Source organism: Corvus kubaryi, unplaced genomic scaffold (assembly GCF_017639235.1).
Source record: "Corvus kubaryi isolate FWS band 111438036 unplaced genomic scaffold, C.kubaryi_AGA036_p1.0 37398, whole genome shotgun sequence".
NCBI lineage: Eukaryota > Metazoa > Chordata > Aves > Passeriformes > Corvidae > Corvus > Corvus kubaryi.
In genome coordinates, this window is record NW_024581137.1 from 5,313,751 (window position 1) to 5,337,404 (window position 23,654).

General features: G+C 39.7%; 1 protein-coding gene across 4 annotated transcripts in view; it reads left to right on the forward strand.

Moving 5' to 3' along the window:
- The window catches only part of CDK13 (cyclin dependent kinase 13), a 50,950-nt gene that overhangs the window by 247 nt on the left and 27,049 nt on the right, over positions 1–23,654 (forward strand). For all 4 annotated transcript variants that reach the window (XM_042044435.1, XM_042044438.1, XM_042044436.1 and 1 more), the window contains exons 1-5: positions 1–1,017; positions 13,279–13,884; positions 17,142–17,309; positions 17,582–17,721; positions 19,602–19,772. The exon at positions 1–1,017 is cut by the window's left edge and continues 247 nt beyond it. In XM_042044435.1, coding sequence (XP_041900369.1) covers positions 1–1,017; positions 13,279–13,884; positions 17,142–17,309; positions 17,582–17,721; positions 19,602–19,772 — 2,102 coding nt within the window. The remainder of the gene's footprint in view (positions 1,018–13,278; positions 13,885–17,141; positions 17,310–17,581; positions 17,722–19,601; positions 19,773–23,654) is intronic.

Genomic DNA, 23,654 nt, shown 5'->3' on the forward strand with positions numbered 1-23,654 from the left:
CCCGCTGCTGCAGCCCCCGCTGCTGCAGCCCCCGCTGCTGCAGCCCCCGCTGCCGCCACAGTCCCTGCTCTTCCTGGCGGCCACCGGCGCCTCCTCCTGTTGCGGGGACGGCGGGGAGCGGAAGCGACCGCGAGGCAAGCGGCGCTCAGGCTCCCGGCACAAGCGGCGGCGGGGCCGCGGCGGCGGCGGCGGGGGCACGCAGGAGGCGGAGAAGCGGCGCGGCAGCGGCGGGTTGAGCACGCTGGTGGAGGAGTACGACGACGTGAGCTCCCAGTCTGAGGGACTGTTGGGCGGCGGCGCGGCCGGCGGGGGCAGCGGGGGAGGCAGCCCGGGCTCCTCCTCGGGCGGTGGGACCCAGCGGCAGCGGGGCGAGGCGGAGCGAAGCGGCCGGTCCCGTCGGGAGCACCGCAGCAGCAGCGGGCGCTCCAAGGAGCGGCACCGAGAGCATCGCCGGCGGGGAGAGGAAAAGGCGCAGCAGGAGGGGGCGGCGGCACCGGGCCGCGGGGCATCCGAGCCCTCCTCGTCCTCCAAATCCCGCAGCCGCCACAACCACACTGGGAGCCAAGACCGGGAGGGACTCAAGAGCGGTAGCAGCAGCGGCGGTGGCAGCGACGGCCGTAGGAAGGGCTCCCTCGCCTCGCCCAGCAGCGGCAGAAAAGACCGGGAGAGCAAATCGCACCGGAGCCGGACTAAAGCGGCCAAAGAGCCGCCGTCGGCTTATAAGGACCCTCCGAAAGCTTACCGGGACGACAAACCCGAGCCCAAGGCGTACCGGCGGCAGCGCTCGTCGCCCAGCCCCGGCCGGGATGACAGCCCTCCTCTGCACCGCTCCTCGCAGAGCCAGCGCAGCCGCAAGTCGCTCAGCCCGGTGGGTGCCCGCTCGCCACTCAGCCCGTACAGCCGCCGCCGATCCCCCAGCTACAGCCGGCACAGCTCGTACGAGCGCGGCGGGGACGTGTCGCCTAGCCCCTACAGCAGCTGGCGCCGGTCGCGGAGCCCCTACAGCCCCGTTATCCGGTGAGTCTGGGCCCGGGGCGAAGGTGGGATGGGGAGGGGGCATGGTGTGTGGAGGAGGGGGGTAATGGCTGGGGCAGGAAGGCAGGGGAGGCCGTAGAGGTTTGCATCCAGCAGCAATTCCTCCCTCTTGCTGTTTTGCTGCCAGAAGGCTTGGGGGTGGGGGGGAAGGGGAGAGGGACAAGTACAAAGATCTTCCTGCCCTGTCTCTATTTCCCTGGGGGGTAGAAAGGGAGGCAGAAAGGGAGGCGCGGGTGTTTAACACTTCTGCGGCTAGTTTTTCTCCGTGGGAGACCACCTGGCTGGAAAAAGGCCTTTAAATAGGCACGAGAACATTTTCAGATGAGAGTGACTGAAGGAAGATGCTCCTTGGAGGACAGATTTTCTGAAGGACCAATTTTGATTTTTAAATCTTTGCTTACAAAGTACAGACGTTCTGTGATAGATTTCTATGTATCCTGTTCCCGGGTAAAATAGGATGCATATTGAATATATTTGGGTTTGGTTTAACTTGTGCTAATCTAAAGAGAAAACAAGCTGGCAGGCAATTTGTGTTTGCAAATGTTTTCTTTTTAAAGGTGTATAGAAGGACTTGGGCTTTCTATTATCCTAGAAAATTGAGTCAGTGTCAAGTTTTGATACATTGTCTTGTGCTTTACATAACCTATTAAAAAGCATAGGCTCTTTTCCTAGTAAAGTTGTGCACGTGTATATAGTTAATGTGTGCTTGCAGATAATTTTTTTTCAGTGTTAGTGGGAGTGCAGGGTGTAAAGGTCAGCACTGTGTGACATTTTGCATTTTATATGGAGAGGAAGTGTGAGCTGTATCTTTCTAATCAGGCGCAAACCGTGTTGTGGAATTAAAGCTCTTCAGAATATTTTAACCTATGGAAAAGTACACTGGAAATTTAAATGTATTTGCTTAGTACGTGTTTATAACTGAAGATTTTTATTTTCTGTATTGGAATCTTACTATTGCCTCATTGTTTATAGACCTGCCTAAGTTCATGTCGGACTTTAATTTCAACTGTATCTAGCAATGTGCTGTTCCACTGGCAAGAATTTTGTGTACAAGGCATTAGCTGGTGGGTTGCCTGAGAACTATTCTCTGGTGTTTTTAATAAGCACTTTGTGTTGATCACCCTTTGGGATGTGCTGTAGTGTATCCAGGGAACATGATGAAGCTGTTCTGTGTGTCACTGGCTCTTGGTAGAGTCCGCTCTCCTGGGTGTGCATCAAATGCTGTTTAAAGAGGAAAGTAACAAAGCTGTGTCCTACTTTGTGCAGAGAGATAAAGCCAAAGTGCCTTGGGATAAAAATAGTGATTGTCTAGAGGTGTGGTTGTATGGAATAATTTTGTAAGCAGTAGGGTGTTTCAAGAGGAAAACACTGTAATTGCTCTGAAAACATCATGCTGTTCTTCTGTGAGAGTCTGTTATAAGTGGTTAAAATATACTTTCAAAATTATTTGAATAATAGCATAGCAGGAATTATTATGTGCACAGTTTGATTTAAATGCCCTAGGAATCAGATTATTTTCTGTAGTGGCTTTTATCCTGGGATAAGAAAGCTAGTAATGATGCATAGAATTATGTATGTGAGGTTTGCAATTAGGAATAACTCAGTGTTTAGGAATAGTCAGATTGACAGCCCTGTTCAGGGTTCTGTCTTATGCACTGACTGATTGGGCTGTAGTAGAGTTTTGTAGGAGTGGGTTTTTTTCTGTTGGTAGTGGACCTGTGATTTGAAGCATAAGAGTTTAAATCTCCTGATTTTGATATTCTCTCTGTGATAAGTCTTTCTTGAGCCTACAGGTCTGTTTCTAGGAGTTAGCTTTGTGACTCCCTGCCTTTCTTCCTCCCTACAGTTGAATTGTAATTTGCATTCAGTTTTTAACTGCATACAGACAAATGCAGACTATCAGGTTTACAGGAGGGGATTGGAATGGCCGAGTGAAAAGGAGAGGTTTCTATAAGTAGAAAGAAGGGTCTGTCCTAATGGGACATTCATTGCAAAAATGCCACTTTCTTAGAAAACAAAAGAAACCTAAAGTGTGAAGATAAAATCAGTTGTTCATAATGTTTACCTGTTGTGGAGAAATGAAAGCCAGTGGTTTTTTCCTTCCATACAGCTGTTGATAATAGTGTGTATTGCAATGGCAGTGGGGAAGTAGAATGGGGTTTATACTTTCTTTTTTAACCATTCAAAACTATGTCATAATAACTTTTTGCTTGACTTTGTAGTACTGCAACCAAAATGTTGAACGTTTTTGCTGTCCTGTTTGATAATGATACAGTGGCCTTAGACTTGATAGACTATTACAGTTTCATGAAGGCAACAGCTTCTTACAGCACCTGTATTCTTCATCTGGATGATTTAAAGGCTTAATTCTGGGCTTATATCCAGCTGTAATGATGTTCAGACAGTAGGAACTTTGTATGTGACTATTTCAGCCTGCAGGTCTTTTTGCTCTTTTTGTTTTATGTCTCATATATATGTCTTCTGTAATGTTATGTGAATTACCCAGTTATTTGGGTATGTAGAAAATTATTACGAAGCAGTTCTAGCATGATTGGAAAGCCCATGTGTTTAGTGGTGATTTTTTAATCTAGGTGTCTGAGCTACTTAGGGAGAAACTTCTCGTAAGCAGCTGAAGAGAAACAAGTGAAGTCAGCTTTGCTCGTCTGAAGCAGCAACAGTGCACTGCTGTGAGATTTGAACTGCAGTACTGACTTTGCTGTTTTTAGGTGATGTTGTTTGGCTGTGGGTTCTGAGGGGAAGCAAAGACACTGGATATGTGTTCCATACTTGGTGATTTCTCTTTGAATGGTAGACTAATTGCCTTTTCCATTATAATAGCAGGAAAAATTTGTGTTTTGGATAAACTGATTGAGCTGTATTCACTTGTTGGACAAATCATCTTCACTTGCTGCTGGTGGATTTGTATTACTCTATTTTCTTGTGTATAGGGTAACACAGCTGTTCTAAAGTAGCACATGCATATTTTCAAAATGGAAATTCTTCCAAAAGTACGAGGTATTTATTTCTCTACTGGTAAAATGACTGGATTAAAAAAAAATTTCTCAACCAAACCCCATGGTTGACAAAATAAGCAGACACAGTCTCTTGCTTCCTACAATTTCATGCTAAACTAGTTTCCAGAGAACTATTTTTTGTAACTTGAATCAGGTCATATGTTATGTGATCACACATTTAATTCAGTTAGCAGTATAGATGAGTAATTGCATTTTTCCAAATATGGATACACCTACCCATCTGCTCATATAAAAGTGGGTAGGGCACTACTAGCATAGTACTACTATGTGCATGGATGTTGCTTATAGGAAAGATACAAGATTTCTTTTTTTTTTGGTACTGTAGAGTCATCTCAGTCTGTATTGGTAGCTAGTCTGTATTAGTGAGGCTCTGCAAAATACAGATAATTTGTGTGCAAAATCACAACAAGCATAGGAAAACGGTAAAATATATATTCAGCTAGTAAATAGAGAAAGTACAGTGCCATCAACTGATACGAAAAGAACTTTGATTCCAGTAATTCTACTGCTTTTGAATTTAAAGGATTAAGAGAGAGTTTAACTTTGCCCCCCATCCTGATTAGTGAAAATAGATTTTTTTTTTTTTTTAATTTAAAGCTCTCTAATTTTGTTTAGTAAAACTGTATTTTGTAGAATTTTAAGTGGACCACTCTAGGTTTTCATTGTTTGGAGTAGCTAATTTTTCTAGTGCACGTTGCTGGCCTTTGTGTTTTGCTCATGTACCTTTCCCTTTCCTTGTTGCTGCTGCTCCTTTCCTTATTTGAAAAAGGAAATTTCATTTGAAAAAATTAACTTCAAATGTGTTTAGAATATGGATTTTGAGTTGACTTGACCTTTTGCTGGTTGATTTCTTTGTAGGCCAAGTTCTCATTTGAAAATAGAGGGTTATAAAGCAGGTTCAAGAAACAGATAAAAGCCAAGCTCAGAGCTTTCCAGTATGTATTTGAGATCCTTTTAAAGATTTGCAGTTTGAATCAGTAAGGCAGGTTATGTAGTTTTCATATACAAAGCAGCTGAGTAGGTGGTTGGTTGCAGAGTTGTGTAGAATGTAACCTTGAACTAGGGGCTAGAGGAAATAAATGAAATTAATGAATAAGGTATCAAGTGAAAGAGTACTACTACTGTAATGGCTTAAAGAAATGAACTGTATGTTTGCCTGCTAGAGCAACATGGAAAAGCTGTACTATGAACGAAAATGTTTTGTCAAGGTGGTTTATGTTAGCAAGGGATTGTAACTGTCTTGGAAGGTTTGCAGTGAAGCCAGTTGATTCAATTTAGGTCTCTCTTTTCAAATACACTACAACCTTGCTGTGCAGGGAAGGATGTCAGTGCTTAGTCAGTAGTCCAGCATTACCTGCCAGTTAAAGAAAGAGCTGGGCTACAGTGTTTGTTTTAACCTCCTTTGGAGTGTTAGATTTCTTGGTTCTCTTTAATCTCTTTGTGTTATGCCTTATCAAAAAGTTACTGACAAAGTTTGCTTGTTCAGCTCACAGACACTTATGTATTTCAACTGTAAAATTGTTTACAGTTAGGTAATGTGTAGCTGGCCACCATCATGATGGATTTAGCTTGCTCTTAAAGCAGTTAAGAAGAAAAGAGGTTTTCAAGTTTAGAAACACGAGAAGGTAACACATGATCATTCTGATTTGTCAATAGAATGTACCTTTTTTTTTTGTATTAAGGGGGTATTGAAAGGGGACAGAAAGAAACACCTAGAAAAGTAGCATGGCAAGAAAAACTGTGTAAACTGAATGGAACATATTCCTGGAAATCTGACATGGGTAACAGTTTTCTTTCCTCTCTGGTTTCAAGTGTCAAGGTAGTAAACGATAGCACTCTAAGCTACTATTTGAAGTTCTTCCATTCTCTGATCGAAAATGTAAGTGGTACGTAGACTTTTTTCTTTGTTAAATAAATAAGTAAATTTACTGTTTGGTAATATATTAGTGAGCCAGTGAAGTGCTGTAGAATGTTGCCTATCAGGAAGGAGAAATATTGTAACAGTTTTGAAACCTGTAATCCATAACATTTTGATCTCTTAAGTAGTTTTTTATAAAGTGACTAAGTACGTTGTATGAAGCAGAGAAACAATGTGTTGCAGTGGGGATCCTGCAACATGCATATACCAAACCAGGAGTCCCGTGGAAAGGAAATATATATGGACAGACAGATTCTTGCTAGATGTTTCAGAGATGTTTATTTCTCCAGCCGCATGGCCGGGGCTCTGCCAAGGAACTGTTCCAGTCACGGACCAAGGGTCCTTCTGCCCGCGCAGGGAACACAAACCAACCAATGGGAACGAGGCTGAGCAGGGGCAGGGAAACCCCGTGTCTGTGCCCTCAGGGCCCCTCTCCCAGGGCTACATGGCAGGGGAGGGACCCCAACACCTCACCCGTTTTATTTTAATAAAAGGAGAATGAAAACAACTGGATAAACATAACAAGAACAGTTTCAAAACAAAACAAGCCACCCTCCTGAGTCTTTAAATGTCCAATCAGATTCTGTGGAACATCTTAGGGCTGACAGAAGGGAGACAGAACTCTCTGAGCATGCTTTGTGGGGAAACTGAGGCAGGAGAGGGTTTAACTTCTTCCCTCCCCCTTTTCATCCCCCACTCGGCATTGGAAAGGGATTTTTGGGGAAACAATTGGCAAAAGCATGGTTTTGTGAGGGAAACCATGGATGAAAAAACAGATTGGGAATACACTGGGGGTAATAGGACATAGGGTAAAAGGGAACGGTGGGATTAGGAAAGGGAGACTGTAGGGAGGGCTTACAATGTCTAACATGACTACGATTTTTTGCATATATACTGCCTTTTACAGGAACACCATCAGGCCCAGTGACCTGCGATGCTTGTAACCCTTTTCTACCTAGCACAATTTTGAATTCCACCACCTCTCCATCTCCCAAGCTTGGGATGCATTTTTCAGGGTTATTCTTTTTAATAGCAGTTCTATGCACGAATATGTCTTGCTGGTTGTCACGCCTTGTTATAAAACCATAATTTTGCTTAACATTATACCATTTTACTATCCCTAAGGTCTTACGTACAGTGATTTTTTCCTTTTTCCGAGTGGCTGCTGTTTTCTGTCTCGCTGTGTCTTTGCTCTCTCCTTCGGTCGCTCCCGTGTTGGAATTGTCGGGGCTGCTCGTGCCTGCGCGCTCTTCCCGGGGTCGCGTTCGGGGCCGTGCGGGCCGGGCCGGGCCGCGCCGCTCAGTTCTCCGTGCGTCGCCTCCTCTGGTCAAAGTTTTGCTGCCGATGCCTGGCGCTGTACCCACATCTCGGCTGGGCCCCTGAGCGATGACCCCCCCGTGCCCTGCTCCAGCGCGTGTTTCGGTTCGGCGCGGCTCTGTTCCATCGCCGCCAGCCGCCGCCCACGCACCACCCCTCTCAGTCAGGCGTTCCCGGGGCTCGCTCCACCACGCGCTGCGCGGGGCCGTGTGGGCACCGCCGGGTCCTGCCGCTCCTCGCTCCGCCACCAACACTGCGGCTCGCGTGGCTCCGCCCGCACGCGGGAACTGCCTCGCTGCTGCTCGCAGAGCGCTCGATGCACGTGGCCGAGGCCGCACGGTCCCTGAGCCAGGCTTCCCTTCGCCAGGACACAGCTGACATTGCTCAACAGTCTCGGTAACTAAATAATATTCACGAAAATATTCTTCCATCGGCATATATTTTGACTCCAGTATTAACTGTGTCCAAACGGTTTTCCAAAAGCCCTTCGTAAGAATTAAATCCCAAGAAACATAGAAAAAGTTCTTAAACAACCATGCCAGGAAGTGTTTCAGTTCTTTTTGAGCTTGAATCAAGCTAAAATTTACAAATCGTTGTTCAAGAATCTTTTCAAGTTTAAGATAAATGTCTATATGCGGCTTTGAGAGCCAAGAGTCTTCCCACGGTTCCTCCATAGTTTAGATATGGAATAGCAAAGCAAAACCAAGAAGAGGCACCCAAAGTTTCCAGGGTTTACTCACACAAATCAGTCGCTTAGGGATCGGGGATCGTTCTGCTCACAATTCTCCACCATTATGTTGCAGTGGGGATCCTGCAACACGCATATATCAAACCAGGAGTCCCGTGGAAAGGAAATATATATGGACAGACAGATTCTTGCTAGATGTTTCAGAGATGTTTATTTCTCCAGCCGCATGGCCGGAGCTCTGCCGAGGAACTGTTACAGTCACGGGGCCAAGGGTCCTTCTGCCCGCGCAGGGAACACAAACCAACCGATGGGAACGAGGCTGAGCAGGGGCAGGGAATCCCCGTGTCTGTGCCCTCAGGGCCCCTCTCCCAGGGCTACACGGCGGGGAGAGGAGACCCCAACAACAGTGAATACCTGTTTGTTTTAAGAAATGTTGGGTACTAGGCAAAACCAAAAAATGAGAAAGAAAGAACAGTGATGCCTAAACCAACTTTTTTTTTCTGTGTTCGAAGGGTGAAAAAAAAGGCATTATTTTTCTTGTTCTGAAAAGTAGAGTTTTGGTTTGGAAGGGTGACTTTCTTACTAGTGTTTTCTTCTTCTATCACCTTCTTTAAATCTGTCTACATGGTTTGTAGATAATGTCTTAACGGTTTGGGGTTTTTTTGCTTTTATTTTATACCTCTAGCTAAATTGTAATTTCTTCCATGTCCCTTTGCAGCTAATCTAGTTGTGCTCCCAGGCTTCTTTGTTGCCATATCTAGGGAAGAAACAAAGCAGCTTTAGAACTTATCCTGCTGATACTTACGGTCTTCAGGCACGTTAGTTTTCTTTTTTCTCCTCTCTGTATATAAAAACATACTGAAATCTGTATATGGCTCAGAAGGGATTTTAGAAGTATCATGAAGTGTGGCAGTGGTCCTCTCTGTAGGGATCTACGCTTCTGTGAATTGAATTCAAGATGCTGATAGAAGACTCTTACTGCATTTAGTGGCAAAGGTGCTCATAAATGGGGCAGAACTTCAGGATGCAAACAGGGAAAAGAAGCATAGAAGAAAAGTTACCTTCTTAGTAACTTAGGCTTCTTAGTAGCCTCTCCCCTTGTGTGTTACCAGCACATGCTGGTGCTTTTGTTTAAGAGAGTGAAATGTGGCCTTTAGGTTTAGTAAACTTCCTGATCTTGCCTTACTTCAGGAAGAGAAATTTGAATTGCATTGTTCAGTGCATTTGCTGTTTGCAGTGCAGGTCTGTGCAGTTGCAGCCACTGTTCTTTTGTTCCTTTTTACTGTGTTAAAAACAAGGTGCTGACTACATCTGAAATAGGTGTCAAATGTCAGATAATGTCACATTTTATATATATGTGTATGCATGCACACACATTTACTAGAGTCCTGCTGGAAGATTTAGACTGTGTACTTCAGATGTCTCTCCTGGTGTTTTTTCAGGTTCTCACTAAGTGGTCAGTGTCCTGTTAACTGGCAGACGCTGGCTGTTGTGTGAGCCCATTTCTGTGCTGCTGTGACTTCATCTTTTATGTCAAATGTTAGGTCTGAACAGAGTGAGCTGGCTGGTTTTATTATGTATAAGGCAATTATTCTCCACTCTGAGTGCTGTATAAGCTTTTGAGGGAAAGCTTGTAAATGTCTCCATATTTTTGGGTTTGTGCTATTTTTATAGGTGAAAACTTGTACATAAGTTGTCTGGTCTGTTGGGACTTCTGAACTACACAGATGAAAGAAAGGGATAGTTGAGTGTTTGAAAGGATTATTAGGCTGATGAAAACAGCAGATTTTATCATTGTAACTTGAATAACTAGCACTTCAACAAATCTGTTTTTTACTTAAAATTCAGGATTTGTCTGTTTAGCTGAAAATGTTAATGTTTTTGCTGTATTCTCTAGAGTCTAGCTTAGTGGTTCAGGTACAGCAAGGAATTCTTGCTAAGGCTTTTGGGATGCTAGAGGTACTATATATAGGTAATAGAATAGTTTTTTCTGACATATATAATGAAAAATTCCTGGAAAAATTAAACCAGTGCAGAGATTATAATCAGTCAATGTATTTCATAACTAGACTGCTATCATTTTGACCTGCTACTAGGGGCCGTAATAGATACTGGGACTGAAATATTTGCGTGCATGCGTATCTGTTGTCTCCCACATGAAAAAGTTATGCAGTTGTCATGTGGAGTATGAAACCCAGGATGGATGATGGTTGGGTTTGGGTTTTTTTTAGCTGAGCTTGCATAAATTCATGTTCATGTCCCAAACTCTCTTGACTGGTATTGGTAAAGTACAGACATCAATCCACTGTCAATTCTTGTTTGTTTCTGAAGAAAGTATAGAAAACTTTCTATAGGTTTTCAAAACTAGGTTTTCAAAACTGCCTCTTCCTTACCTAGTTATGGCTGCTGATCAGATGATCAAATTTGCTGTCACTGACTTGAACAGATTTTTTTCATTTTATCCTTAGTAGTGAGCTAAATGAAGCTGTTTTATTTTGTACCAAAATGGAACAGAACCAGTCTTAAAATCAGGCCTGGTGTCTCACCAACTGTGTTGTTTTAAGCTGCTGCTTCTCTTTTGTAGTGCATCTGAAATTATGTCTGTATTTCTGTTAGTTATATGCTTACTGTCTTTGTTAGGTACTGATGAAAACAAACAAGAAACCCCAAATCATACTTATGAAAGAAACAGGGCTCATTTTGAGACCTTTAGGACATGTTTTAAGCTTAGTACTGGTTGCAGTGAAGTACTTGGGATGGAGGTTGTGTTCTACAGGTAATCGGAGGGAGTGTCAGTCTGAAATAGCTGATTTATGAACAAGATGTGCAAGGAAATTTTTTCCAAGACAGGTCAGTGACATCCTTGCAAATGATGCACCGTTTATAGAAGTCAGTTTAGGACTAATGGGGACTATTAGCTTCTGCCTGATGCTGGAGAAATGTCATTATACTGATTCCAGAGTGGGTGCAGATCTGCAGCAGTAACACCTCTGGTTTGAGATAGTAATTCCTCTCCGAAAGTGAGACAGCAGTGTGAGGAGAGCTCTAGTCTAGCATTTAAACTGTGTGTATTTTCTAGGTTTTTTCCCTTCCTGCTACTCCATCTTAACTCTGTATAATGGAACTTTGAACCTTTTTATTTTTACTCCTGTTTGGCCAAACCTCTGAAAAATTTCTGTGGGATTTAGTACTTAGATTTTCAAAATAATAATGGCAAAAGTTACTTCAGCAACAGGATTCATAGTGGAGCAGAAGTAAGTTTTTAATGCAGTTTTTGTACCCAATATTATTTTATTTGGTGTTTACTAGACATGAGCATTCACTCTTTGCTGAGTGAACCAAACATTAGATTTCAGTTGAAAATTGTTAGAATTGTGAGGCTTTTTTTAAAATTAAAGGCTTTTGATTAAAGTGTAAAAAACTTTTAGGATTATTATTTTATTGTTGTTATTACTGTTACTGTCATTGTTACCCTGCTGTGCCAGAAAATCCTATAAAATCTGCTTCCTGGCATAGAATTGAACTGTGCTAGTTTCCAAGAGTTATCTTCATCTGAGATTTGATTTTTTTTTTTTAATTTCATGAGTCTCTAGCCATTTGGATCAATTTCACCTGTAGAATTTTGAAGCTTGTGCTGTACTATACAGTGTGCATACACATTGTTTTCAGCCACTTTTTGATTGACCTCAGTGACTTTTTATCGGGTAAGAGTGCCTGCATTATAAAAAGAAAAGAGTGTGAATTTAGAAATTAATCAATATTGCACGCAAAAGAAACGCTGTTGTACTAGATTAAATATTTGTTCAGTTGAAGCATTGAGATGTAATTTCTTGTGTTGATAATTAAAACTGAATTGATTTAATTGTCAGTAAAATTAAATTTGATGTGGGATGGGTAGTCCGATCATAGGGATTGTAGCTGGCATTCTTTTTGTCTGTTTATTGGGATTAGTTTTTTTTGTTGGTTTGGTCTGGGTTTTTTGTTTCTTTTGGTTTTGGCAACCTCTATACACTGTGTTATCTTTTGAACTCTGAAATTCTTGTATCTTCAGGAAGTCTTATTTTGGCTATTGCTTGATACAATTTTCTTTGTCCAGCTGATGAATATTGCGTGTTTTTAATCCTGAGTATGCTTTTCCTCCCCTTCAAACAATAAGCAAAATAGATTTTCATCAAATTTTAATCAAGAAAATACTTGTAAATCTGATGAATACCTTTGTTATTCTTGGTATGGCAAAATGGATTAAAACCCCTACATTTAATTTAATTTATTTCATAACATTACTATGTGGTAGCAGTGGATTAGGCTACTTTACTTACTCCATGCCTTTCAGCTCAATCAGTTTTTTTCCCTTCTTATTGAAGAACTGACTCAAAACTAGTACTAGGCAAATTAGAATATCCCTTTGAAGTTTTGAATGAAAAGTCATTCATATTAAATGGTATTGTTGTACAGTAGTTGTTTAAGATTGCCCCTCCCCATCCTCATTCTAAGGTAATTTTCTTGCTATCATTTTGTAGATGGCTTAGATTTTTTCTTTTTCTTTCTATTAATGTCTGCATTCAGTTGTAGTTATAGCATAGGCCCATTTGTGGGTTATGTTTGTCAATAGCTGTAACAAATACTGGGTACTTGGGCTATTTGGGAGGGGGGGAGGTTGTTTGTTTTGGATTTTTTTGAAGTTGTACAATTGGATTTCAAAAAAGGAAAGCTGTCTTTCAGCTGGCTACATTGCAGTCTTTATTATTCCCTTTTTTCTCAATTAACTTAATGATATTTATGAAAGTGAAAATTCAGAAGTTCCTACAATTAATGCTTCAGTGTTGTTTAGATTTCTCTTGTCTCTCTTGTAATTTTAATTTCATTTTGTTGAATTCTGACTATGTAGTCAATTGAGTTTGTCTCAAATACTGTACACGCTAAAGGTGTTTGTACAAGTTGCATACGTTGAGATTTTCTTTTAAAGAGAAAAATCTCTTAAGTAGTGAGGAAAGCAGAACATTTCTTGCCTTATATAAGTATTGTATTTTGCAGTTCTGTGAGATGAGAAACTACACCTAAGAGTTTTCATGTTTTCTAACAAAAAGGTGTAGAATCTTGATTGATTAATTGTCGATTTTTATGTTTTTAATGCAGGGTCTCTCCTATTTCATAGACTTCTGTTTATTCTGTGAGCATGGTGATAATAGTTGGTTTAAAATATGTAGTTTGTCAAAAAAGTAGATATGCCGGGAAAGCAACTAGAATTAATTTTACCTGGGTAAATCTTTACTTTTTTGAAACAGGAGATCAGCAAAATCTCGAAGCAGAAGTCCATATTCATCGAGGCACTCCAGGTCTCGTAGCAGACACAGATTGTCTAGATCCAGAAGTCGTCATTCAAGTATTTCTCCTAGTACATTGACTCTGAAGAGTAGCCTGGCTGCTGAGCTGAACAAAAACAAAAAGGCAAGAGCTGCTGAGGCAGCGAAAGCCAGTGCAAAAGCTTCCAATACTTCAACACCTACTAAGGGAAACACTGACACTGCTGTAAGCGCACCTCAAGTGAACAATGTTAAGGACCTGAAGAAAATCAAAACTGAGCATACACCTTCTCCTACCAGCAGTGCAAATCTGAAAAACGACAAGGCAAAAGCAAAGGTCTCGCTTCCTGAAACAAAAGCCGAAAATAATTTAATTGCAGACAAAATTACTAAACAGAAGCCTGCAGCAGTGAAAGAGAATAAATTGGCTGTTGTGAAACAGCCACCAGTCCCTGTAAAAGAGAAAAGCAAACCGAATACACCAAGTGTAGTAGCCAAGGAGAAAGATCGAATTGTTGCACTACCGACCTCCACACTGCCACCCTTGCCTTTGCCTCCCACACTGCCTGAAGATAAAGAAACTGATAGGTGAGTTGTGACGGAGATTTGCTTTTGGGGTTGTTTGTTCCTTTTTATATAGTGGTTGTTGTTATTTCCTTCGGAAAATAAATATAAAACTATATGCTGGATCAGGCCTATGCATTATTTAATTTGTTATTGCTCTTCAGTTGTTTAACTGGTGGTTATTAGTGAAGGAATTTGATCTTAAAAATAATTTAATTAGTTCTTGAAAAAAGAAGAATTTGGTCTAAGAGGAATCTTTCAATAAAAAGTCTACTAAAGAAATATTTTAAAAATTGCTGGGATATGATAGCTTTGGGACTAATGAAAGAATGCATTCAAGAATTCAAGATTTCAAGTTCGGTGTGAACATGTACTTCTGGGGAAAAGTTGAATTCAGTAGCAATATGTAAAAATTCTTTATTTAGCTGGGTTTTGAAGTAAAGATTCTCTTCTCTTTGAAAGGCAATTGTTTTATAGCTGGGCATTATTTTAGTGTATTTTATTTCAAAGATAAGTATTATTTTGAATATGTAGGGTAGAAGTGAGGTTCATGGCTTGTCATTTGTATTAATTTTGAAGTGTAAAAATTGGTCTGTAGTGAAATTAATTTCTGTGTTCCAAGTGTCATCTGAATTTAGACTATGTTAAGTCTGTTCGTAGTCCTAGCAGAGAATATGTGCTGTGATTTGTATTGGAAAATGATGCTGTTAGAGAAGTTGTTTTTTTGTTTTACTGAAGGTGTTGCATGCCTCTCACATGTATGCAAGAAATCACCTTGCACGTAAGCCAGAAATTTTTAGCTAGAGGTGTAAACATTTCTCTTGTGTTTGCTAGTAATTTAAGTTTGTATTAGACATTGAGGGTGCATAGGAGGCCTTGGGAAATAAATACAACCTAACATAGTATTAGACAGTTACTTTTTTTTTTTTTTACTAGTAAAAAAGAAATCATTTCTTGCCCTTCAGCATTAAACTCTAGCAAATGTAATAATGGTGTAGCAAAGGTATGATTGCATTTATGTTTGTGACAAAGCCATCTTCTCTAGGTAAATGAGAATCCTGATGCTGTGAACAAGATTTACTGTTTTAACTAAAAACTAGTCTTAACTAGTTTAACTAAATATGACTGGCATTGCAGTATTAATTGCAACAATATGAAGTGAGATTTCATATTGAAGCTGGCTGATTGCTTCTGATTATTATTATTATTATATTTTAATGGATCACATGTTTTAAGTTAGGTAAACTGAGGAGTTAAGCTACAATTAAGTTGTGGGTCTTTCAGCACTGGGCTCATTCTCCTTTCAAAACAAAATACCTACTGCTTGCAAACAGCTGCATTAGAAAGGTTAATGAGAAGTAATATAATGTCTTTCATGCTTTGCTTAGTTTTGCCTATAGGATGTTATAAACTTCGGATCAGAAAATACAAGTCATGATAAAGCTTAAGTCATCAAAGGAAGAAGATCAATGTTTTTAAGGGCAGAGGAGGGCAAAGGTATTTACCTTGGGCTCAGAGTTACTATGCGGAAATTTTGTCAACAAAGAAGGCTTGAGCTTGATGCTGTGCAGAACTCTCTGGTTCCTTCAGTAAGAATCTCATAAACCCACAAATAACCAACCTAAGGGAACATCAATGTTGCAACCTCACAGTATAGGTTAGCTGAAAGGGAAAATTGTCCTGGTTGTCAATGATGTGTGATTTAGCAGACCTGAAAAAAGAAGGCTGCTCTTGGCTGCCTCTATTTTCTTTTAAATCTGTTTCAGAACCTTTCATATGTTATGCTTTCATTCATATTGAAAATTTTGGGGAAAAATTATGAGAGAAATAATATGAACTTCAAAATAAGAGTTTCTTATTGCCATGACAGTTACATCCACTGCACGAAGGTGGTTTATTCTTTTTAGCATGTTAACCATTATGTTTGTGATGAGGGCAGTCTATGCTTCCTTGTGATGCTTCTTTAAAATGGGGCAGTGGCAGTTTGGGAAGTGGTAAAAGACATAAAAGTGTTCAGTTTTCACAGAGAAGCATAAACATAAGCAAAACTGGAATGCTTTGCATATGTAAGGATTACTAATTGCAAGAAAAGTAAGAAAAAAATGTATGCATTCTCCATTATGGGAGTTGGCAATATCTTTCCATTTAGAGAAGTTCCTGCTTTATCTATGAAACTAAGCGGGTAAGAAGTTGTAGAAAAACCTTCACAGAGAAGGATGAATAGTGTGATTTGGCAAATGCAGCTAACTTGGAAAATGTCCCCTCAAAGCATGACTTAAGTTTTATTGATACAGTGACAGAAATTAAGAGTGAATTCTGTATGAGAGTGCTGTAGGGGAGAAACAATTATGTAATTATATAAAGTTTAGAGATGGTCGTGGCTTTAAAATTAATGCAGTAGCTGAACAAATCTAGCTAAACTAAAGGAAGATCTGATAAAATGGAACCATGTACTTAAGAAAAAAAATCCTGCAGCAGTTATGCTTCCCCATTAGAATGGGAAGAGCATCTCTAAGATCATTGTGTAATTGTTAAAAGAATACATTGCTGTACATGTGTTTGGGGATTTTTCTCAAGACAGAGATGGACGGTTAGTATCCGTTACCTAATTATGGTTGGTTAAAAATCAGGTATCAGTAACCTGTGTCAGAAAAACGTTGTCATTTTTTCATCTGATTTTTTTTTTCCCACTTGATATGCATGCTGATCACTAGAAATGTGTTGAATCTGGAGTGTTTCAACAGAAGTATGCAATTAGAATTTGTAAATGAGGTGATGTGGACAGCCTTGTAATGCCCTGCAGTGTTAATGTAAGCATGAAGCTCATTATCTACGGAGACCAGTTTTGGAGAGAACTGGATTAGTTAGATCTTCTCTCTTATATGAGAAGTCAGAGTACAGGTTTTACCACTATACTTCTGATATCTGGCAGCACCTGAGCTCTAAATGTTTTTAATAGTCTAGGCCATAAGCTTGGAAAGAAGCTTCTGTGGCAGAAGTCTGGCCTGGTAAGGCTCCCTGTGTCATCTGAGCTCAGCTTTCACCAAAAAGGTCTGATTTCACGGTTCTGTAGAATTGTGGTAGTTAACTGTGCATCTTCCAAAGAGCTATTTGTGAGTCATTTATCCAAGTCCTGCAAATTTTAAGAGGAGAGATTTCAAATGTTGGTGCATTGACAGTCTAGAATGTATTTTTTAAAAAAATAATTCTGATAAGTTTTCCTTTTATGCTAATATTCCACTATCTTCAACTTACTAGCAAATTGTGGTTTTTTAAAATAGTTTGAGAGAGAATCTTTCAGTGAAGTCAGTTAAAGAAACGGAGAAGAAACTTCGCCATCTGCTTGCAGACTTGCCACTTCCACCTGAGTTGCCTGGAGGAGCTGAGGTACCCAAAAGTCCTGAAGAAAAGAAACCAGCAGTTCAGTTACATAGCAAGAGAAGACCAAAGTATGTTTATTAAACTTTTTTTAAAGCTTATCAAGCAAGTAGGAATGATAATAGTTTCTTTAAAATATATTCTTGTCAAAAGAGTTCTACTTTTTAATGATATTTTTAATATTTATGTGGCTTGACTCAAACGGCATGGTTTATTGCCACTTAATGGTAATAAGACATTTAACTAATAATGTCTCAAATAGTTAGTGTTGAGGGTGTCTTCAGAGTTAAGAAAATGCCTAGATATACTAGCTGTATTCTTAAAAATGTTTGTTGCTTTCTAGAATATGTGGACCACGACATGGTGAAACAAAAGAAAAAGAAATAGACTGGGGAAAGCGCTGTGTGGATAAATTTGATATCATTGGTATTATTGGTGAAGGCACTTATGGGCAAGTTTACAAAGCCAGAGATAAAGATACAGGTAAGTTCAAAAAAAGTAAATGTAATCCTGCAATTTTACATTACCAGGATGGTTTTGGTTTTTGTTTGAGTAAAATCTGTGGTATTCTGCCCTCTCATGTTTGGAAGGATTTTAGTTGTTGGTGTGTTTAGTTTTAAGTCTATCATTTGTCTAAATCAGAAATTACTGTTTGCTGCATTGGAAAATCGTTTATCTGTAAAGCTGTGGCTGAAATCAATCCAAGTAGTCTTAAATTCTAATTCTTATTTCTTGAGTTTTGATGCTCTGTATAAAGTTGAACTAGTAAAGAAGAGAGGCTAAATATCCTAGGGAAACTAAATGTCACCCTAGACAGGATGGCAAACAGTAATGAAGCTTGTAAAGGGATGTAACTGTGAAAGAAGCTATGCATAAAACTTGGTTGTTGTTTTTACTCCAGTACAGTAGTTCATAGTACGAGGAGAATCTGCTGCTGTACAACACAGCCCTGAAGAGTTGCATGTGGGGGGTTCTTGCAGTATAACTGGCTTTACAACAGTGACATCATTTTTTAATTTCTTGTGAAACTACTGCTGAAATGAGCAAGCAGTCACCACTAGCATACATAGTATTGTCACTACATCTAAATAGATGATCCAAATTCTTTATATATGCAGTATGCTGTGTGATTGTTTTATGCTCAGTTAGTAGTTCTTTCTATGACTGCTTGCCCTTCTGACTTATTTGTGCATGCTTTGAATGCTGGACAGTTTTCTACTTCAGCAGTAACTGAATCCCATAGGACTACATACCAACCTCAGTTCCTTCTTTCTTATCTCCAGAAGAATAAGCAGTGTCATTATAATTCCTTCTTCATTCTTTACCTGTCTTTGTCTCAGTTTGCAAACTTTAGTTCTAGTTGAACTGTCACAGGTTTTTACCTCTACCTTGAGAACCTGTGCAAATCATTGTTAGGATCTCCTGGGATTCTCTTCTTTGCACGTTTGCATTTTAATCCTGCCATAACCATATTGCCTCTTTGGCAAACTTCAGGTTATTTGTGCGTCACAGTCATCTCTTAACCTCCCACAGAAGTTGTTGCTTTCTGCATTGACTGGGTCTGTACAGATACAGCAAGCAAATCTGTTAGCTTTAGATTCAAATCCTGTGTGGAGAGTGGCATTATGTCCTTTGAGATACCTTAGAAGAAGCTGTGTAATGGACTTTCAGAGCAAGTGGTTGTGTGTGCTGGAATGTGATCTACTGTGAGTGTATCATGTAAGTTAGTGTAGGGTAAGTAGTTTTGAGGACTAACAAAGATATCTGGGCTGTCAATAAACTTCCCAGACACACCAATAAACTTCCAAGAACAAAATGATTGAACTAGCATATATAATCTGTAGACATCCTCCATCATGCATGGATCATGTTCCTGCTGTTTTGTAGAATCCAGTTTGATACAGACCACCCTGCAGTAAAATAATAAGGGAAAAATCTCCTCACTGTAAAAATGGCAGTGCCACTTATGCTTGTAGAAGGTATGCTAATTAATTTGAGAACTCTTTAGTGATCTGCCTCATATCTTGAACTGCGTAGTATTTCTGGCTAGATGTATGCGTTCTGATCTGTGCTGATGTAGTATTAAGAAATCCAGAGCAGTCACAGGCCTCTGCTGATGATCGCTCTTTACTGGTAGACATGGTGTAGAATGTCGGGATATGTGAGTTGTGCAGGAGGAAGAAGGATATAGTGTGTAGCTGAAAATTCTCATTTGTAGTTTTGCTTCTCTCTGTGGTGCTGATTTCTGTTCAGCATAGTGCTTGGTGCAAGCATCAGAGTTTTAAAAAACAAACATACAAGTCAATACTAAATCCCATGTTTTGGTTGCTAATCTTAATGGGTATATTTACATTTTCTCTTAGGGGAAATGGTAGCACTGAAGAAAGTACGTCTGGATAATGAAAAGGAAGGGTTTCCAATTACAGCTATTCGAGAGATTAAGATTCTTCGACAGCTTAATCATCAAAGCATTATCAACATGAAGGAAATAGTGACAGATAAGGAAGATGCTTTGGACTTCAAGAAGGACAAAGGTATGTATGCTAACAGGGTGGCTCTTTCTGGACTGTTTGTAATGTGATAGTCTGCTATGCTGGATTTGAAGTTACGCTTCATTAAAAAATACGTTTGCAAGTTGTGATGATGAGGGATTTTAATTTTGATTTAAATACTATAAGAAGTTGCTTATTTAACTCAGCTATGCCTTTTGCTTATAGAAACATTCTGTGCAAATATTCTGTGGGATAAAAAATGTATTGCTTGATTCTGGTTTTGCTGTAGAGGAACAGATGTTTGACTCCTTGACACCCATGGATTAGGGAGGTCAGCAATAATAGGAAGCTCTTAATTGTAAGCTTTGTTTAACCTTTTTTTTTTTTAGTACTTTCTCATACCATTTAGAGTATAATAGGCTGAATGCTGAAGAGGTGTTTTTCATTTTAGGCCTTGGTTTTATTTGGATTGTTCTTCAGTTACTTTTTTAATGATTGAGCATGTGTGTTTTGAGGGCTAAGAGAAGAGTAACTTAAAAGAATGAAAAGCAAGACTTGTATAGTGGTAGTGTTCTTCCCCAAGTAGAAGACATGCAGACTTCTCTTCTGGTTCCTTCAGTTTTAAGTCTGTCTTGTTTGAATTGCTTCAACCTTCTTAGTCCAGAGAATCAAGCAGAGTGAAAATCGTGCTGTGTTGTTGCTTGGTACTTTTGATATTGGAATGGTATCTTGCCACTGGAGGCATTTCATTTTAGGTCTAGGTGTTGAAAACCTATCATTTTGGGGGTATTTTAGTGTGCTGTGGGCAATTTGTTACATAGTTTGGCTTAGGAGAGTGCTTGGAATGTGGTACCTGTCCTTCTTCCCTGCTCTCCCTCCTTGAGTTTCTATACAGCATGCCCAGCAGCAGTGCAGGTAGAAAAGGCTGTATGTACTGCATGGCCAGCTGAAACACCAGGTGATGTGATGATTCAGAAGGTGGATATCAAGCAGGAATTAGTTTGGATTTTTTTCATAGCATCTTTAGAGAGTATAGTACTCAAGGGGTATACAGCACTGCCATGCTTTTTTTAAATTGTGTTTAAAAGTGGGAAGTATCTAGCAAGAGTTTCTTGAGAGTTGTGCAGGTTCAGTGGTCAGGCCCCCCTCAAAATCCTGGCAGTCTGCAGCAGCCAGTTTAGTCTTTGTATGTGAACCTTGCACTAAGTTTTAATTAGGTCTAACCTACTTGGCTAATGAGACCACACTGAGTCTTGACTTAATACTTAATGACTCATTAATGAATTTTCTTTCTTTCTGTTTAGTGCCATGTTTAGAATTGAATAGTAAATTACTTTTTTTGTACTTCAAACTGTGTCTAATTTCAAATGGGTTTTTTTTGTCCAAGTCTGTATTTGTGCTTTTGATATTACTTTTGATTCAATTTCTTGTTCTTATTTAGCAGCATATTAAAATAACTACATTTTCTGAAAATTTACAAGGGCACGGGCTTCTCTGGAGGTGCTAGAATAGAACTAATTTTTGATAGTTGAGTAAGTTCTGATAGTTTCTTGAAAACATTTGCGGGACAATGAGACTGCTGTTATATCTTGTCTGTGTAAAGATGGAAGTTGTGGGTTTTTTTAGGCACTGTATTCTGTATTTCTCTAATGAGTAGTTCATTGTGGGATAGGGATTTATAGCTGAGTTGCGGCCAAATGTAGTCTGTGCAGGGAATGAATGCAAGTGGGAGGATATTCAGTCATTTCCACAGTAAAATGTTGCAAATGCAAAAGTAGGATGCTTAACAAGGAAGGGTTAGAAAAGTGGTAGTGATATCTTACAACGGGCAGAGCTTAAAAGCAGGGTGTTTTGCCCATATGATGAACATGCTTATGTTTAATATATGTTACATGCTTAGCATAGCTTTGAAATATGACTTGGAAAACCTTGCTGATATCCCACTTGTAAGAGTAGGGAATGAGAACATTTTTGCTATCACATGTTTTTCTAGTTAGTATGAATGAAGTTAATTTTGTTTCTAAGGCGGTGTATCATATCCTGACATAGTACTCATCTGCTTTTTCACTTAAGACAGTGTGGGGGTTTTTTTTTTGGTTGGATCTCAGTAGTTTAATATACAGTACATTCATTTTTCTGACAGTAATGTAAGTGTTGGGCCCACTTTACAGCGCTTGATTTAAGGATGCTTTTTAAGATAGTAACATTGGACTGTAAGCCAGCAATGGCGTGGTTTGTGCGACTTTGTCCCAATATTTTGAGCTGCATTACATGTTTTTAAGTGACATACTCAAAAGTTTGGAAAAGAGAGGATTACTGGTTCCCCATGTTAAAGTCTGTCTCAGTATTTTCAACATCTTTTTATTTTCAAAGAAAATGGAAGAAATTATATCTGTGTTTTATCCTGGCCAGCTTGGACTATATATTTAAAGACAGGAACAGCTTTGATAGATAGTATTGGTTTTCTTCTTTCTGTACTAACCATTAGAAAAAGAAGTGTCACACACTGGAGCAGTGTTGCTACAAATTTTCTATGTGCATTTCTCTCCATCAGTGGAAGTCGGCACCTTAGGCAGCATAATCGTATGGGTTGGGCATGTACAAAGCAGAGTGGGTGATACGTGGGTCTGTATACTGAAGATCAGAAGTTTTTAACTTTGCAATCTTCATTATGCATGAGACGTGCTTGATGATAGTTGGAGAATGGCATTACTGATTACTAATTGGTAATGTAACATCTTGATTCTCAGGCACAATACTGACAGGCAAAACGTGTATGTTGGGTATGGCCACAAGGGATATCCATTTTATATGTTTCTTGTGTAGGCTTTTTTCACCTACCTATCATTCAGAAGGAGATAAGTGAACACACAAACTTAGGAATGGGAACTCGTGACTCCGAGGTTGTATTCAGTCTTTCATGTGTTGAGCCACTTTATTAGTTATAAAATGAGTTACTGGGAAAACACCCTTCTCAATTTGGGCTGTTGTCAGTTCTGGCTTTTTTTGCTTAGTGAGTGTATCATTTATATGACTTTGGCGTATATCTTTTTACTTTGGGTACTTGAGATGGTTCTTCAGTTCTCAATTGCCTCTAACAGCTGTAAAATGTTTTGCAAGTGCTAAACAGTCTAGCTATGGGATTGACATCTCTTTTTACTAAACAAATGGAAAATGCCTTAGCTTTTGTTGCTGTGAATGTAAACACAGTAAGTGTACTGCCTGACATCCCTTCCTCCTTTTGATTGGGATAGGCACTTTTTGCTAACCTGAGGGAGGATGTAAAACTTGACATGGAGACCAGTAATAAAAGATCTGGTTAACATTGCAGCGTGGGTTTTTTTCTGAATTTTGTGTGTGTGAATTACTTTTTATGTATGTGTATTTCTGTAATTAAATTTAAGATTTGAGTTTGCTTTAGATGAAATTTTGAATTGATTTGCAGTACAAATGAGCAAACTTTTTTAGGCATGAAGTTGGTATTTATATTGACAGTACTGTAGTACAGGAGAACACTGACTGTAGTACACAGTAACCTGTACATAGTAACATTCTCACAGCCATCAGGGAGTACTTATTCCAAAATCTTGTGGTTTGGAAGGAGCCTGTGACAGAAGTCATGTAGTCAGCATTACATGGTAGCTAGTTTTGTCTGTGTTTCCTAGGAAGTTGAGTAAAAGCAGAGATCCATATTTCAGAAACCTCTAATGCTCTATGGTTTGCCTTGCTGCTCCCAAAATAGCTGATAGAAACTTACCCAAATAGTTTTCATGCTAGAGCTAAGTTACCAGCAATAGTATGTCTGCTTGAGTGGTGCTTCCCATTTATGTGTGCTGTACCGGACTTTGGTCTGGAATGAGTGCAGACCTAATTGTGTGGCTTTTCAACTTGATATATGTCAAAATGAGAACAATCTCTGATTAT